The sequence below is a fragment of the Festucalex cinctus genome, chromosome 16, assembly GCF_051991245.1.
Source record: "Festucalex cinctus isolate MCC-2025b chromosome 16, RoL_Fcin_1.0, whole genome shotgun sequence".
Lineage (NCBI taxonomy): Eukaryota > Metazoa > Chordata > Actinopteri > Syngnathiformes > Syngnathidae > Festucalex > Festucalex cinctus.
The window spans coordinates 15272748-15288879 of NC_135426.1; the positions used below are offsets into that span (position 1 = coordinate 15272748).

At 46.9% G+C, this 16132-nt stretch overlaps 2 protein-coding genes across 5 annotated transcripts in view; one reads left to right on the top strand and one right to left on the bottom strand.

Annotated features, from left to right (window-relative positions):
* LOC144004246 (GRB2-associated-binding protein 1-like) overlaps positions 1-16132 on the top strand; it is a 66585-nt gene that overhangs the window by 5678 nt on the left and 44775 nt on the right. The window lies entirely within an intron of this gene.
* Positions 418-16132, bottom strand: part of trpc5a (transient receptor potential cation channel, subfamily C, member 5a) — a 32905-nt gene continuing 17190 nt past the window's right edge. Inside the window, exons 4-17 of the mRNA XM_077501301.1 lie at positions 15508-15624; positions 15370-15432; positions 15156-15293; positions 14600-14806; positions 8557-8694; positions 8282-8480; positions 7890-8029; positions 6970-7170; positions 5819-5940; positions 3760-3955; positions 3474-3683; positions 3046-3087; positions 2485-2574; positions 418-2288 (exon numbers count right to left, since the gene is read on the bottom strand). Coding sequence (XP_077357427.1) covers positions 1323-2288; positions 2485-2574; positions 3046-3087; positions 3474-3683; positions 3760-3955; positions 5819-5940; positions 6970-7170; positions 7890-8029; positions 8282-8480; positions 8557-8694; positions 14600-14806; positions 15156-15293; positions 15370-15432; positions 15508-15624 — 2829 coding nt within the window. The 3' untranslated portion in view covers positions 418-1322. The remainder of the gene's footprint in view (positions 2289-2484; positions 2575-3045; positions 3088-3473; positions 3684-3759; positions 3956-5818; positions 5941-6969; positions 7171-7889; positions 8030-8281; positions 8481-8556; positions 8695-14599; positions 14807-15155; positions 15294-15369; positions 15433-15507; positions 15625-16132) is intronic.

Here is a 16132-nt window from a genome sequence, read left to right on the forward strand (position 1 = left end):
ATGGTCCACAGCAAGGCTCTGACCTGCAAAGATGAGCTGGCAACTCCAATCAGAGAGTTGGCACCAGATTGATGAAGAATACTGTTTGTCACTCATCAAGTCCATACCTCAGAGACTGCAAGCTGTCATAAAAGCCAGAGGTGGTGCGACTAAGTACTAGTGATGTGTTTTGATTGTTTTTTCTTTGTCTGTTTTTCATGATTCCATATTTGTATCCTCAGAATGGAGTGATTCCATATTTATTTTACTGCACTTGCTCTATTAAAATAACATTTACTGACCAGCACAATGTTTTTTCTTCATTTCTTTTAGTGTTTCTGAAAGCCAAGATGTTGCACTTTGGAATGACCTTACTATGGTTTCATGCTTTTTATCTGAGTTTGATCTACAGAATAAAACATCTGAGTGAGTGCTCGTCCAAGACTGGTGATTCCATACTTTTTGCTAGGGGTTGTATTTTTCATCGGGCTTGTCTTTTGTTAAGACGTGGTTGATACCCTGGACTGGACATTCACAGCTATGGACAATTTAGCATCTTCTGTCAAGCGAACATGCTGGAAAAAACCTTTGCAAGCTTGCGGAGAACATGCAAACTCCACAAATGTAACTGGACCTGAGGCTTGAACCCGGAACTTCTCGACTGTGTCTTTAGCAAAGCCATTCATCGCCACTTTTTTTTTTTTTTTTTTTTTTTTTTTTTTTGGAATACCTGACACAGATGACGACACAGCTAGCTCATTTTTTTCCCCCAATGGCAAAATGGCAGCTACTCACAAAGGCTGGACTGACACAATGTGGTTCAAGCAACAGCATTACGACTGTTTTGGCTTCAAAGTGGCATGAAAGAGGAAAAAAATAAATAAAATGGATGGAATCAGATGTCATCAAATCAAAATCCGGCTTCTGTGATATCTGCCAGTACCAACAAACGATCGGATCTACTGTCATTGAAGTACACAAACAAACGCATTAAAAAACACTCGCTGTAAACTACAGCAAAAGCATAGATTATTAAATATGGTGTACATTAGAGCTGTATAGAACATGGATATGATGTAAATATGTACTGTACATTCCAGGTGAGACTTTTGACGCTTGTGTAGGTGTTAACGTGCATGTTGAGTGTGCGCATGCGGGTTGGTTCATGTGTTCAGTAATTGTAAACACAGTGATGTGGGGTATGTGTCAGAAAGATGGGATTTGGGTAATAAATGGGGACTGGGTACTTCGACCCACAGTGTAAATCCAGCCTCAGCTGTTCGACTTCATCCCTGTGCAACGTGCTGGAACAAACAAAAAAGTCAGACCAGCCAAACGTGGTTCTATAGTTGCGTGCTGACTGAGTCCTTGATGACCTCGCAGCTGTCCTCGATGACATCATCACAGGGTCCGACCCACCCGCCCATCATCATCATCACCCCGCCGCCACCCGCCGCTTCCACGCCGCCGCCGCCTTGGAAAATGTCCTCGCTGGAGTCCAAGAGGCGCGAGCTGGACTCGGACATGTTGGACGCGCAGTGCAGTGACTGGCAGGGGCAAGGGGGAGGCGGGGGCAGCGTCAGGAGCGCGTCGCGTCCGTTTGTTCTCCGTGGCGAGAACGAAGAACTGTTGGCGTCCACCGAGCGGCCCACCTCGTTCAAGCGGGTCTCGCTCCGGGTCACGCGGTCCAGTCCCAAGTCCGAGTGCCCCCCCCGTGGGAGGAGCAGCCCGTCAGAGATGGTGTACGAGGGCGGGGATTGGAGGGGAAGGGCTGAGCGCTTGGAGCGGGAGAAGAGGAAAGAGAGGCGCTTGAAGGAGTCCGCCTTGGCCGCCGGCGCCGACAAACGCTGCAGGCGGCTCTTGGTGCGAGCCAGCGAGGTGGAGAGTGAGGAGGAGAACGACGAAGGCGACGACGAGGGTAGGGCGCTGGTGGCGGAAGGCGGGACCGCCGTAGTCTTCAGCCCGTTGCTCTTTGGTTTCTCTTCCCCCTCCTCCCCCCAGCCCACACCTTCCTCCTCCCCCACCTCGCCCTCTCGCTCGACCCGGCTCATCCCGGAAATGGAGCACACCAAGGCGGAGACGCCGAGCGTGGGCGTCGGCCGGCGGTCGTCCTCCTCGAGCGGCACAGTGAAGGTCACGCCCTTTGACCTCTGGCCGGTGTCGCCCGGCTCGCTGTCGTCCTCCGAGGCCACACCGCCGTCGTCCCGCGCCATGTCGCTGGAGGACGAGTAGTGTCGGCGAGGAGGACGTCGGTTGCCCAAGAGGTCCAGGACCTCATAGCGAAAACTGGAGATGTCCTGCTTGAGCTCCTGGAAGAAGCACACAAACTATATGACGACTATGATGATGATTATGATGAGGAGCAGGGGTTGTAATGTTCTGGGGTTGGATCCCAAAAACGCAGAAACAAGAGGTCAAGTTAATCAGTCATCCACTGTGCCACCACAGAGAAGGTCATTTGTTTGAAATAAGTGTGAAAGAAGCAATGTGGAAAATTACACCCACCTTAAAGTTCTCCTCCGTCAGGCCCTCGTCCGTCTTGGCGCTGCGAATCATGGCGGCCACGTATCTCTTCACCAGGTTTCGGATCACTTCCTGTTGAAAATCATGGTTTAGTGTTCAATAGGTATCATGTGCTGTCACGTGTCCCATGATTGACCCTCGTGTAAAACATCTCGCCAGGATTTGGTACAAAGTGGAAGGCAATGCCAACTCCGCCGCTCGCCCGGCGTCCTCCCACAATCAACACCTGCAGCGGCCAAGCGGCACGCTGGGCGAGCTGTCACTCTCCGCCTCTGCCAGAATGCGTCGCCACGCGCTCATCGGGAACCAGCCAAGGAGTCCTTGACAACATGGCCACATTTCAAAGCAGCAGCAGCCGCCGCCAATGACAAAGTACTGCTGCTCGGAGCCGACGTGTGGGGCGACACGCTTCGTTTGCTAAAGCACATCCCCACGAGAATCCATCAGCGTGAGCTTGACGCCACCAGACCCAATGTTCCATTTCGTTTTGGATTCTCGTTTTCTTTGTGGAAATATGGTTTAAATGAAGCCCGTGTTACACACCTGGTAATGCTGGTTCTGTATCAGACTGTCGGCGTGTCGCTCCTACAGAGAGAGAATGGGGCGGAAAGTAAATAAATCAGTAATGTTTGATATATTTACAGCGGTAGCCTCTACAGCAGTTATTGCATGCATGGATGGATTGAATTTAGAAACGCAAGAACACAGTTGAAAACACACACGCTCACAATCAGATCTCTGCAGTGCTCTGTGAACTTATGTGGGCTGCTTGGCTTATATAACTCAGCTGACTTCAGATGAAATGAACATGCCAGTGTGTGTGTGTGTGTGTGTGTGTGCGGGAGGGGTGAGCAGACTAAAATGTGTTCATTGGGACGTGTTTAACTCTCCTCTGAAAAAACAGCTGATGGCCAATGGCATCCTCTTTATCTACAGAGGAGCTTACACGTCTCAGCCTCAGGTCCGCTCACCGTGAACTCTCGCAGGTTCTCGCACTTGTGCGGGTCCTCCCCGGGCGGCTGGCCCCGGCCGCATAGCTTGTTGTGGAGCCACATGAGCAGGTACCAGATGGACTTGGGGCTGGGAACGATGTTGAACGGAGGCGGCAGTGTTCCCCCTTCGTCAAAGTAGCTCATCCACAGCTTGGTGCGGGCAAACTTCCACTCAATGTCGGCGTGGTCCTGGATGGGGGACAAAGTGCTGGAATGCATCATTTCCACAATGTGGGGTTAAAAAAAAAAAATCGTTGGGGCTTACGGCGATGAGCTGGTACGAGTTGTTCATCATGGCGATGAGCATGTTGAGGAGAACCACTAGCGAGATCACGTTGTATGTCCCGAACATGGTGGCTCCCACAAACTCAGTGAACTCGTGGCGGGCCTTCACATTGGTGACGTAGAGGTTGAGCAGACCGAATATTGACCAGAAGAGCGACTGCAGAGTTTCAAAGAGCCTGTAGGTGGACACAAACCAAATCTATTATAAGATTATTTGACTTAACTCATTCACTGGCAGCCATTTTGACTGAAGCAACCCCCTGCTTAGAAATGTAGGGCAACAGCTTGTTTTTAACATGGCCCTGGTTGATCTCTTATACTCTGTTGCCACCTGCTGGCCGTTTTTGTAATTACTACCAATTTTTCACCCGTTCACTACAGTTGAGAGGCTGCAACAAAGCCTTCTGTATGCTCTAGCATAAAAAACAAACAAATGTATAAATACGTCTTTGGGACATTTAAAACATTTAAGGTAGAACGTATTTATATGTTTTTGGCAGCGAAAGAGTTAAATATGTACAGACTTTGTGACTGCACTCTAAGGAAAAAAAAATCTCAAGAATATCTGACTCCCAGGAGAAAACGACCTCGAGGCACTTCTGTTCAGAGACCATTATTAACAGGTTATGAGGAGATATGACCTTGAGCAAAGGCACCATAAGAGACAGGTCATTCGGAAATGCATGGATACCTTTTGACACGCAGTATAAAAATTATTTACTGCCAGGGGGAAGTCCTTTCTTTCTGCATGGAAACTGTGATAAAGTCAAGCTTTATGTGCTCCACTTTTGCTGGACTCCTGTGTTTATTCTGAACTTGGAGAGTCCTGCGACACGGAAAGACCAAAAAGTCTGGGAGAAGGTGTTAGTCTGACAAACTGAAGGAGACTGGGCCTTCACTGGGTTTTTCTTGTCATATTTTGCCTCGTCTATCACTCCTGGTCGCCTCCTCCACCCAGTGAGGACAGCAGATCGTTGAATCTTTGATGAAGCAACAATTGGTGGCGGCGCTCAGCCTCTTCTTGGAGCGAGAGAGTGAGCATTGGCCGGCGGGTGCTTATATTTCTGCGGCATAAAATATTCAACAGCGACATTTATTCTCATGGCGGCTTGTGCATGTGTGTGTATTTGCAACCAGCGAGTGTAAATGAGGAGGGGAGTTGACTGGCCATGAAAGAGGCAACGGAGCGTGACACCACGACGTCGTCATTATTTGTGAAATGAGAGAGAAGCGACGCGATGATGGAGAGTCAGCGTCTCCTCGGTTTAGCGATATTGTCCTCATCGGGCGCCGAAGCCAAGCGCGTTTCTGCTGGCGGTGGGTGCTGGCAGGCGGCGGCGTCATCTGTCAGTCATGGTGGAGGTGTTCTGGAGCCAGTTGTTTTCACGCCTCCTCATGCGCGACTCACGCAGACGCGTTGCATCACGGTGTCAAACACTCCAACACATTCATGCGAGCAGGACGGCGTGATGGACAGATGAGACGCGGGGGCAGTTGCGCACCTGAACGCAAACCAGGAAGTGGCAAATGCTCTCGCATTCGCACACCAAACAATAACAAAAGGGATACTCTTCAAGCGACGAGGGATCGTGGGAATTGTTGTCTCTACTAAATTGAGGCAGGCATTACTTTTTCTCCCTCATGGACTCGTGCATTGTACTGTAAACAAATGTTGACGCAGCCCTCGGGGGCCGCCATCGCTCTGTTTGCTGGCGCCTGGCATGTTTGTTGCGATCCGGAGGCACAGCAGACGAATGGAGACCACACCGACCCTGACCAAGACATTTCCAGACTACAGAGTATTGAGATCAAGACTTTTGCAGACAGATTTGCCGACATTTTTCCTACCACGTGAGATCAACGGGACATTTGTTTCTCTTTCAATGCCACCCTGGCCAAAAAACTGCAACACGAGAGCTGGATGGGAATACCCAAAACCTATTTGCATGTGCCCTCTTGAATTAAGTCACAAATGAATAGTTACTCTGAGAAGTTCATGTGAATGTGCCCACTGAATACGTGAACCTTCCGCCACTTACGTCGAGAAGGCGTTGTTCTGCCGTTCGCAGCGGATGCCCTTGCAGTTGTTGGGTTCCTCCGAGGCCGTGGTCTCGTAGTAGAAATACAGCTGGTTCAGGCCGTTGGCGAACGCCAGCAGCACCTGCGCAGGGAAATGCCAAAACACTTACAACGCCCTCAAAGCGCTTTACTCATTCACCTACTGATGACGAAGCATCAGGAGCCAACTGGGTTTGGTATCTTGTTCAGGGATACTTCGATATGGTCACAACGGCATTAACCTTACTCTCGCAAGATTAATTCTCGTGGTATTTTTGAGTTCACAAACTCCAGAGAATACATCTTGTACCGCTCCCGCTGATAACCGCCGTTCCCGAACCATTGGTGGTTTGGACCAATCACTGAGCGACATTGTGTTTGGGGGCGGGATGTGCAACTGTGACGAAACCAGGAAACCAACGCCGGAGCTAACAAACAAACCTAACATGGACGAATGGACGCTGCAATTAATTCTTTTCTCACAGAATTACTCACAGTTTCCTTGTTGAATGTTGAACAGTGAGGGGCGCTTCGTGCATTTCGAGGTGGTAAGCTGTTAGTGCTTTTCCCCCCTTCGCCAAGAACGAAGACGAAATTTTTACCCGTGGCCGTGATTGGTTAAAACAAACGTGTAGAATGACAATTTGTCCAATGAGCTCGAATTATTGTACAGAATGTTCTGCCTTTCCATACCAAATTACTGTGGAGAGGTACCAGATGGTTAATGCGGAGCATATCCATCTGGCTATTGACAGGTTATAACGGCATGGGATCGAACCCAAAACCTCTGGGTTGCGGGATGACCACTTTACCACAGAGCCACGCTGTCCCCTTGTCAAAGTAAGATGAGGTGTGGCATGGAGAGAAGAAAGATGCAACAGATGGACTGTTGCCTCCCTGGTATTGATTTTCGGACTTGATACAGCCCAACAGTCAGCATGAGAATGGTGTAGTGTCGGAAGGAGCTCCCTGGAGTGTTCGGGTTAATGAGTTGCGGTTGTAATGAAATAGGCCTGTAATGTCCTCAAGCTTGATGAAGCGTAGAGAACGCGCTGCCTTCACCGTCAAAAGGGACAGAACGTCGAGGCTCAGTGGCGTGGCCTTTTTTTACTTTTTTAAGCTCCTCGCTTACCAGGCAGTAGATGAAGAGAAACTTGAGGATGTCCAGCAGCATCCTCCCCAGCGAAATCTGCAGGGGCCCCAGGTGCGAGTTGGCAGTGAACAGCGAGATGAGTCGCAGCGAGCTGAAGATGTTGGCGATGGCGAAGAGAGCCTCTGCTATTAGCGTCGGATGCCACATCTCCCACTCCTCCCTGGGCCGAGATGAGTTGTACTGGCGGAGAGTGGGAGAGTCAACAACAAAGAAATGCAGGAAGCTGATTGACGGTCAAGCTATTCCACCTTCCTGTCTATGGCGTGCATGTACTTATGGCAAGCAATGAGGCGCTTTAATGCCAATTCAGTGAACCATATAAAGGGAATATGCATTTCCATTGCTGCAAAACGGAAACAGATACAAACATGCTTTTTTGTCCTGATGAAAGAAGAGACTCAAATCTTTCTTTTGGTAGGTTTCATGATTTTATAGCAATAGAACACAATATACTGTGGGCCTTGCAATATCAGTCAAAATCCAGTAAAACAGCGAATGGGGTTGCTTCACTGAAAATGGCTGCTGGGAGCGAATGAGTTAAATATTACCATAAAAAGTAGTCAAAAGGTGGAATACTGTAGAAAACACCAACTGCAGCTTCCTTGATATATATGTGCGTGTGTGCACATGTGATATAGTATATGTGTCAAGGCTATGTGTGTTTGTGTGTGTGTGGGAGGATGGCCCGGCACCATCAGCGGCTCACAGATGCTACAGATGGCTCGGCGTCTGGTGAGCGAGCGAGTGCGTGCGTGCGTGCGCGTGCGTGCATGTGTTTAAACCACATCTTGTTTGCTTGTCGGCAGTGCATCAATACAAAGTATCTCAATCAGCTAGTTTGACGATACCGTCACCAACTGAGGGATCATGGGAACTGGCACACACACACTAGGTGTTACCTTGACATAGGCCACTATTTTGAGAGATATGGTGGCCAGGTAGAGGGAGTTCATGGCGAAGTCCATCAGGTTCCACCAGTCATGGATGTACTCGGTGAACCCCCCGTCCCACATCTCCTTGATCTCTGCCCAGATGAATCCTAAAACACACACGCACACGGTGGGTAAATTTCCTACCTCCATCCATTTTCTGAACCGTATCCTCTCTAGGGTCACGGTTGAGCTGGAGCCCATCCCAGATGACATCGGATGAGACATTTGTTTGTTCACTTCCTGCTCTGTTCCCATAGTGGAACTATTCCAGTTGCCCTCCAGCCAAATGCCGTATTTGATGTGGTCTGTCGAAACGATATTTGCCGGGTCATTGCGAGCAAATGGATGGGCGCACCTACCCAGCACCCATGGCAGAATCATCCACTCCACGATGGTGGGCGGCGGCCCCTGCATGTGCAGGTTGGTGCGGGCGATGTGCTGCGAGGCCAGCAGGAGCAGGAAGAGGAAGGTCAGGTAGGACGCCGTGTGACAGATGAACTTGATGAAGGGCTTCTTGATGAAACGTCCCAGCGCGCCTTTGGGAGCCAACAGGTAGATCTGTACAAGGGAAAGAGCAAAGTGACGACAGATTTGGCGCCGCACTCGTATCCCTGGCAACCATAGACCTGCGTACCAGTGAGAAGACGGGAAACAGGAGTCCAATGATGAAGCAGGTGACCAGCTTGACCACCCAGTGGCGCCGCCTCCAGCCCGGGAAGCCGTCATACCACAAAGTCGCCAAGAGTTGCTGGCAGTTGGGCTGCGCCACAAACTGGAGACAGACGCAAGTCAGCGCTCCTGTTTATGCATCTCTTGAACTAACCATGAACCTTAACTTAAAACCCCTTTTCCGAACTGTTGAAGGGGAGAGGAAATTCACAATGACAACACAGTATCAGTTAGGGGTGTGAATTGCCTAATACCTGACGATTCGATTCGTATCACGATTCACAGGTCACGATTCGATTCGATACCGATTAATCCCGATACGAATTTATAAGTCGATTGTTGCGATTTTTTTTCATTCAAATTTAGAAAATACTAATCAGTAAGCTTGTAGAGTGTAAGATTTATATGAAAATGTATTATTTATTTATCTGAAATTTCAGTCTTATAGAGGTTGTAATCTGTTTCATGTTTGAACAGCATTAAAATAAAATATTAAGGCTTAATGTTCCGTTCATATAACATTCTTCCATGCTCAAGGTGTGAATCCTTAAAAAAAACAAAAAAACAAAAAAAAAACGATTCTGCCGATTATTCAATCGATTCGAGAATCGCGCGATGTAGTATCGCGATGTATCGCCGAATCGATTTTTTTTAACACCCCTAGTATCAGTTTTCTTCTTGGTTGCGCCGATCAACCTGTTTGATTATAACCAACATCGATTGGTGAAGGCTTCCTGATAGAATCTTCAGACGCGATCCCTGATACCATTCTCACCGGATTAGTGATGGGGATCTCTCTTGGACTTTCACACAGTTATCCTATGCTCATTTTCAGTGGCACTTGGTAGTTTCTGCAATTAAACCTTTTTTTTAAGTCATAGTTGTTTAGCATGGTAAGGAATGGCACGTGGAAATGCCATGATAGGCTTTTGCATTTGGACTCTTCCTCAGCTTTCCTTGGCATTTTGTCTTAAGTCTCCTCAACTAGCCCCCGTCTCTTTCTGCATCTCTTGCTAAGGCTCCGGTTTGGTTTCCTGTTGCTATGGCGACGGTATGCTAATGAGGGTGCCGGTCTCTCAGCTCTTGCTCTTTTCTCCGGTTTTCCATTTCACCCAGCGTTCAGAGACGTCGGAGTTTGAAACAAAAGTTGTATCCAGGCCTGCTATCAGCCAATCAGAACACGAGGAAATCCAAACGACCCGCGAATTAGCTTAAATCCGCACACACAATCGGCATGAAATCCGAGCTGCTGGCAGCCAACTTTCAAGTGACATTTTTAAAACCTCGCTCCCAAGCACACAGGGATGATTCAGAGAATTAGAGTGTTGCCAGTCCAAGCGCATGAAATGCCTCTCACTGTGAACATTCCCGGCAGCCAGTTTGCCGACGACAGAAACAAAGCAGAGTGGATTAATTTGTCTTTCTTTGAATAAATGTAATTAATAAAAGCACCCAGCCGTCATGCCGTGACTCCAGGGAGTCATCTCAGGCGAGGAAATGAGCTGAGTGGAAAGCCTGGCTCGCCACTGAGGGACTCAACTCCCGTTTAGTCAACTCTTAATGGAGAGTTCTGATGACTGGTGCCGAGTGGAGCCTGGACAAACTCTTCATTTGACGTTTCTCAGTTACATGCTGAGCAGGCATGTTCACCCAGTTAGCTCCTTACAAGGAAACGCAAGATTGATTCTGTAAAATGGAGACTGGAAAATGCTGCGCAGCGTCTCCTGCACGAACACAGACATTTATTACGCAGCTTTGATTTCCAGAACCGTTTCAGTGAATGGAATTGTTTAACCTTAAACCAATAACAATAAAACAACTCTTGCATTTTGTAGGAGGAGAAAAAATTATGTAACAAACTGCAAAGCCAACTCGAGGCTAATATGTCGTTCCATATGGCTAAAGCAAATCATGTGCCTCTTCATGATTCTTGCTCAATTCTGTACAAAAATGGCCTTTTTAATATAGTGATATAGTGTAAATCTGTTACGTTCTGGATTTGGATCCCAAAACGCAGACACAAATAAGAGTTTTAACACTTTATTTTCATAACATCAAAAGGCGTGGAACTAACTTGACTTGACCAGAAACAATGAGAAGGCATTGAGGAAGAGAGGAGCAGGTGGCCAGCTGAACAGAGGAATAATCCGACAAAGGACACACTTCTCAGTTAGGCTTATATAGACAGTGAATCGATCAGATTGGTTGTGGCTAGACATGTGGGTAACATGGAATTATCTGATTGGCTGTTGACCAGATAAAGAGATTAAAGATTCTTGACATCACATAGCTCCTAACATCACATAGCCTAAGACCAGTTGAAACTAGATGCCGGTTACATCAGTTCAAAACAGACACTTGACCTCAGGGTCATGACCCAAACATAACCCTTGCATGACCCAAACTTAACCTTGGCATGACCCAGTCATGACAAAATCTCCATGTATGATGTCCGAAATGTTCTTCTATTCAATAGCTATAGCATTTATTTTTGTCACCTTTGTAAAATTAAACAGGTGAGCGAAAAGTCTTTATCTTCTGATGTCAAAATTAGTTATCCATCAATTTAATGTCTATACTATATGTAATGTATATATTAAGCTGAATAACCTTTTGGATAATTCTACTCGCAACGGATATTTGAATACAAACCTTACAATAACACGTAAAAAAAAACAAAAAAAACATGTATTTTGACTAATGCAAATGGTTGTTGGGCCAGGTTAAATAACGGCGCAAGCCGTACTTTGCCCACCCCTGGTGGAGCCAGAGCTTCTTTCCAGCTAATGTGATTGCTTGAGCCATTTGACCTCTCAAGCGAGCAATATGCTAACTGAGGCTATGCTATGTGGTGCTGGTTAATTCAATTATGCCTGATGTAATCTGCCTGTGCCACTTGGCCTCGCAACGTGCTAAGCCAAGGCTATGCTAACATCGACTCAAGCTTGTGATTTATATGCAAATTTGAACAATGCTGTTTGTGCAGTTGGTCATTTGTTTGGCGTCTACACGCTGATTACGGTGAGAGCACTGCATGTAAAGGCTGCTTAGTAGCCTACATGACTTTCCTTCAAGATGTTTGATTATTGAACATGTACACATAAGCGCATGCACGATTGAGACACTTGTGTCGACACAAAGTCACTCACTCACACCTCATGAATAGTTAAGTAGGTAACTTTCAAAGGCTTAAAGACCAAAAGAGACATATTGAATGATTTAGACATACATGTACGCATGAAAGTTTGATGGCAGGTTAAATGGCAGTTAAACTGCTGAAAATGCGTGAGCGCTCAGGTGGAGCCGCAAGCGTGGCAATCAAATCATTTGCATTTGAAAACACAATTAAGGTTGTAATGGTGGTGTAATGCAGTATCATTTTGCCCCCTCACTTACTCTTGCGTGTGTGTGTAATGTTTATCACGCCGCCGCGTTCATCCACATGACCGCCTTAATTATTAAAGGTTAAAGGCACAGCCCCTACAACCAGAGCATGAATAATACATAATACACATTGAGCATGAGACGTTTTCTCAGCGTTTCTCTCACCCTCACTTTCCTAAAGTTGACCACTTGCACAGGGTTTTTCTTGTAATGTCGGACCAATTAATCAGCCAGCCACAATCAAATATATAAATTTGTAATTTCACAAGCAGTCCTCACGAGTAATGTAACTTGTACACTGAATCGCCCTGGAAGTCATTATTTTATTATACAACTTAGTTATGGTTTGTTTAAAAAAAAAAAAAAAACGTTTTTTATTTTTTATTTTATTTTTTTAAAATCATAGACCAGCAAAAATGTGTTAAATACAACACAAATTCAATTACTGGTAACACAAATACATATGACAAGGATTAACATCCTTATAACTTCATTAACTGCGCGACACAATGCATTCTGGGATCTATATATATCAAAACCGGTAGATTTAACACGCCCAGAACTCATATAGGCAAAGTGTTGCCGTGTTTCATTTACATACGTGTTATTTTTTTGAAACAATAGATTACAGTTGAGCTCCGTAATTTAGGGCTGGCCCAAAAATCGCAAAAATCTGCATATAATTGACGGCAATTGTTTTTAAGTTATATAGGCTACCATTATTTTACCGATCCGGCCCACTTAGTAATATATTTTCTTCCATGCGGCCCCTGAGCCAATATGAGTTTGACACTCCAGCTTTACACTATTTTAACACAAGCAGACCAGCAACACACACACACACAGTTCAAAGTAAACAAAAAAAGTAAACATGCTGCTGCCTTGCCAGATTGTGCTGTGTGGTATGGCATGAGCTAAAACATGCTAACGAAAGCCTAATACTAACAAATAACACTACACTCTTAACACAAGCAGACCAGCAACACACACAGTGCAAAGTAAACAAAAAAAGTAAACATGCTGCTGCCTTGCCAGAATGTGTTGTGTGGTATGGCATGAGCTAAAAAAACATGCTAACGAAAGTGTCACCAAATGCTAACAAATAACATGTTACATTTATTTTAACACAAGCAGACCAGCAACACGTAAAAAGATAGTTTACAACAGTAATAAAAAACATTATATTTGTATGTCGGAATAATGAAAATCTCCTTGTATATCGTTGATTCTAATGTGGAGAGACCCCTTCGCAACTGACTCAAAGCGAACTGCTACAAAGTGGCCACCAATGGGCCAGTCCTGGAGGCACTGGACTACAGAGTGCATGAAAACATGTTGGCTGTTAACAACACGAGCATATGTGAATAATGAAGCGTCCTCTCCTGTATTAAAAGCGTGTTTGAAACATCCTCCGCATGCTTTCATAGAACCCATCCAGGTGTATGGAAAACACAATAGCATACCCTGCGCATACAATCACAAAATTGCATAAATCCCTGGGATGGCAGCACTTAGCGCAACCTCTGTCTCATAACTTGCATACAAATAAAAACACGAATCCAAAACAGAGAGGCGTTCAAATAAAAGCACACAGCAGCAGGTAAATAGAGGGTGAAAGCGACACGTGTAGCCAGGGTGGGTGGTGGCGGTGGGGTTTGAAACGGGGTCGTGATGTAATATTCCATCTTGGCGAGCCAGCATGCGCATATCGCCAAGATTAGCCCTCACGACAGGGTATAGCCAAGTACAAGCTGAGCTAATGAGGCGTCTGTTTACCAACATCTGTCGTCGTCATGGCGACGGCATGAGACGTCCCGCCCGAATCCTCTCCCGCTGCGTGTCTGCCTCCGTCTCAACCTCGACCTCCTCACGGTTATGCTCCCGTTACATGCCACGCTGATTAAATATGAATACTTCTTTATGGTGTCAGTGCTGCTCCTCACTCCCTTAAGAACGGCAACTTCACTTCATTTAGCCGAGATTACGTTCACTCGTGATGATTTCTCAGGTGACAAATAAGCCCAAGCAGAGTGCTCTTGTCTCCGTTGTACCAATGTTTGTTTTTCGACTAATGACCGACTTCCTTTCCCGTCACTTGAGAGCTCCATCACACTCTCCACTGCCTGCTTGAACGTCGCCCACCAGACTCATCCCTCTGCTGCCATCATGTCTTTCTGCTTTCATCTGTCTGGCAGCACCCGTCTGCCGAAGGAAGCTGCAGGCGGCGGCGGCGGTGAGAAACAGGCTGACAGACGAAGACATGCCTTGGGCGCCTTCTTTTCACGCCGTTAAATCTTCCCTCTCGCTCGCTTGATCCCCCAAGCTCTCCGTTTTTCTCTTCCTCTTTCTGTCCCATTAAACCTCTTTTTCTTTGTATGGACGCAGCTTGTTATCTTACTCAGTCCTCAGCATCTCTACTCTCCCTCCTTTCTTCTTGCTAGCAGAAAAAGACATTCTTGTCTCTGGGGTGATACTGCTTGTGCCCATTCCACATGAGTACCATGAGAGATCGCCAGAGATGATCCAACATGATTTAATTAGTATGTAAACATTTCTTTATCCACACCAAATTATAAATCAAGACCAAGACAGAAGAAAAGCAGTGTCAAAGAAGTTGAGCACACCTCTTTTTGGTGGTATTTGATGGCCAGTTTGAGCTTGGCCAGGTCATGGCACTGTCGGGGGTCCAGCTCCTCGCTCTGGTCGTTGTCCCGGTGGTTCAAGATGGTCTCCAGCTCTCTGGAACTCCTGGCCTGGTCCAAGAGATCTTTGGCAAAACGTTTGCACTGCTGCGACAGCTCTTCATACTCCTGGCGGAACTCGTTCTCCACCTGGAAGAGGAAGCCATTGGTAATGTTGCTACCTAACAAAAGGTACTTCCCAACTTTTACCGAGCTGCGCTTAGTATGAAATCTTGGCCTGTTTCGTTTAATGTGAGTGGAAGAGAATGGTTCTGCCTGTCAAGATAAATCGCCAACAGAGATAGATGAACAAAGATATTTTATTTGTGAGCGAAATTAGAGATTCTGCAGCACACCAGATCTCTTACCGAATAAAATGGTGTGGCGCAGTGGTTGGGGACTACTGCTGTAGTCTTTTATGAGTGGAATTCCGCGATACAGTTCAGGCCGAATTGGCCCTGCACAACCTTACCCCGCAGGAGACAAAAACAAAGCGGACCTTGCTGAGTTCTTTCAGTTCCCAGCCCAGTCTGAAGGCAGTCAGAATCGGATCCTCGCTGGACAGCGCAATGAGTGAAGGGGACGCCAAAGCCTTGTAGATGTTTAGTCGAGACCGCGAGTGCCGGAGGCTGTCCACCTGCAGGACAGGAAGAGGACAGTTTTCAGTCTGTGATTTTTGCCTCTAGAATTGTACGCTTGCAACGTTCACCAACCTCTGAACTGGAGACACACTCCACACAGTCGCATCGGATCTGGTGAGGCCTAGGAATGGTGACCTATGAGAGTTCAAGAGGGGACTGTGAGTTAAATGTGGCCGCCCGGTTTGCCGAGGGTCCTTGAGCAGCCGTTACCTTCCTCTGAACCAGCAGCTTGATGATCTCGTAGTTGTTGGTGTGAGCAGCGAGCATGATGGGTGTGATGTCGGGGGTGAACTCTGAAAATTGGCTGTCCATCATCAGCGAAGGTACCTGCAGAGGTTTATCAGCGCAGTTATTGTCCGATCTGAATCACGGCAGGTTTCAAAACGAGGGGGAGGACACGTGTGCACTCTTTCATCTCTCAGTGGGAGCGTCAAGTCTCCACATGTACTTTTCATCTTACTGCCACTCGCTTCGTTTTCTTCCTCCTGCCCCACTTTCTCCTCATGTCTGCATCCTGCGTCGTCCTCTTCACACCCTCTTCTCATCCCAACGCTTCCATCCTCCGCCGCTCTCCTCGTCTAACCCTCCACTTCCCTCTGCTCCTCTCGCTGGCAAATCCCCTCTTTCCTTATCTCATCTAGCACTTTTCTCTGGATGTGATAAGGAGTGTGAGAACAGCTGCCCCCGGTGGGCACCCATCACGCACATGCTTGCACACACACATTCAGTCCCTTGACAGTAAAGCACAGAAAGTTTTTTTTTTTTTTTTTTTCTTGCTCATTACATTTCCAGCAAAAATAGACAGGAATTTGCATACATGCATACTCGCACACAC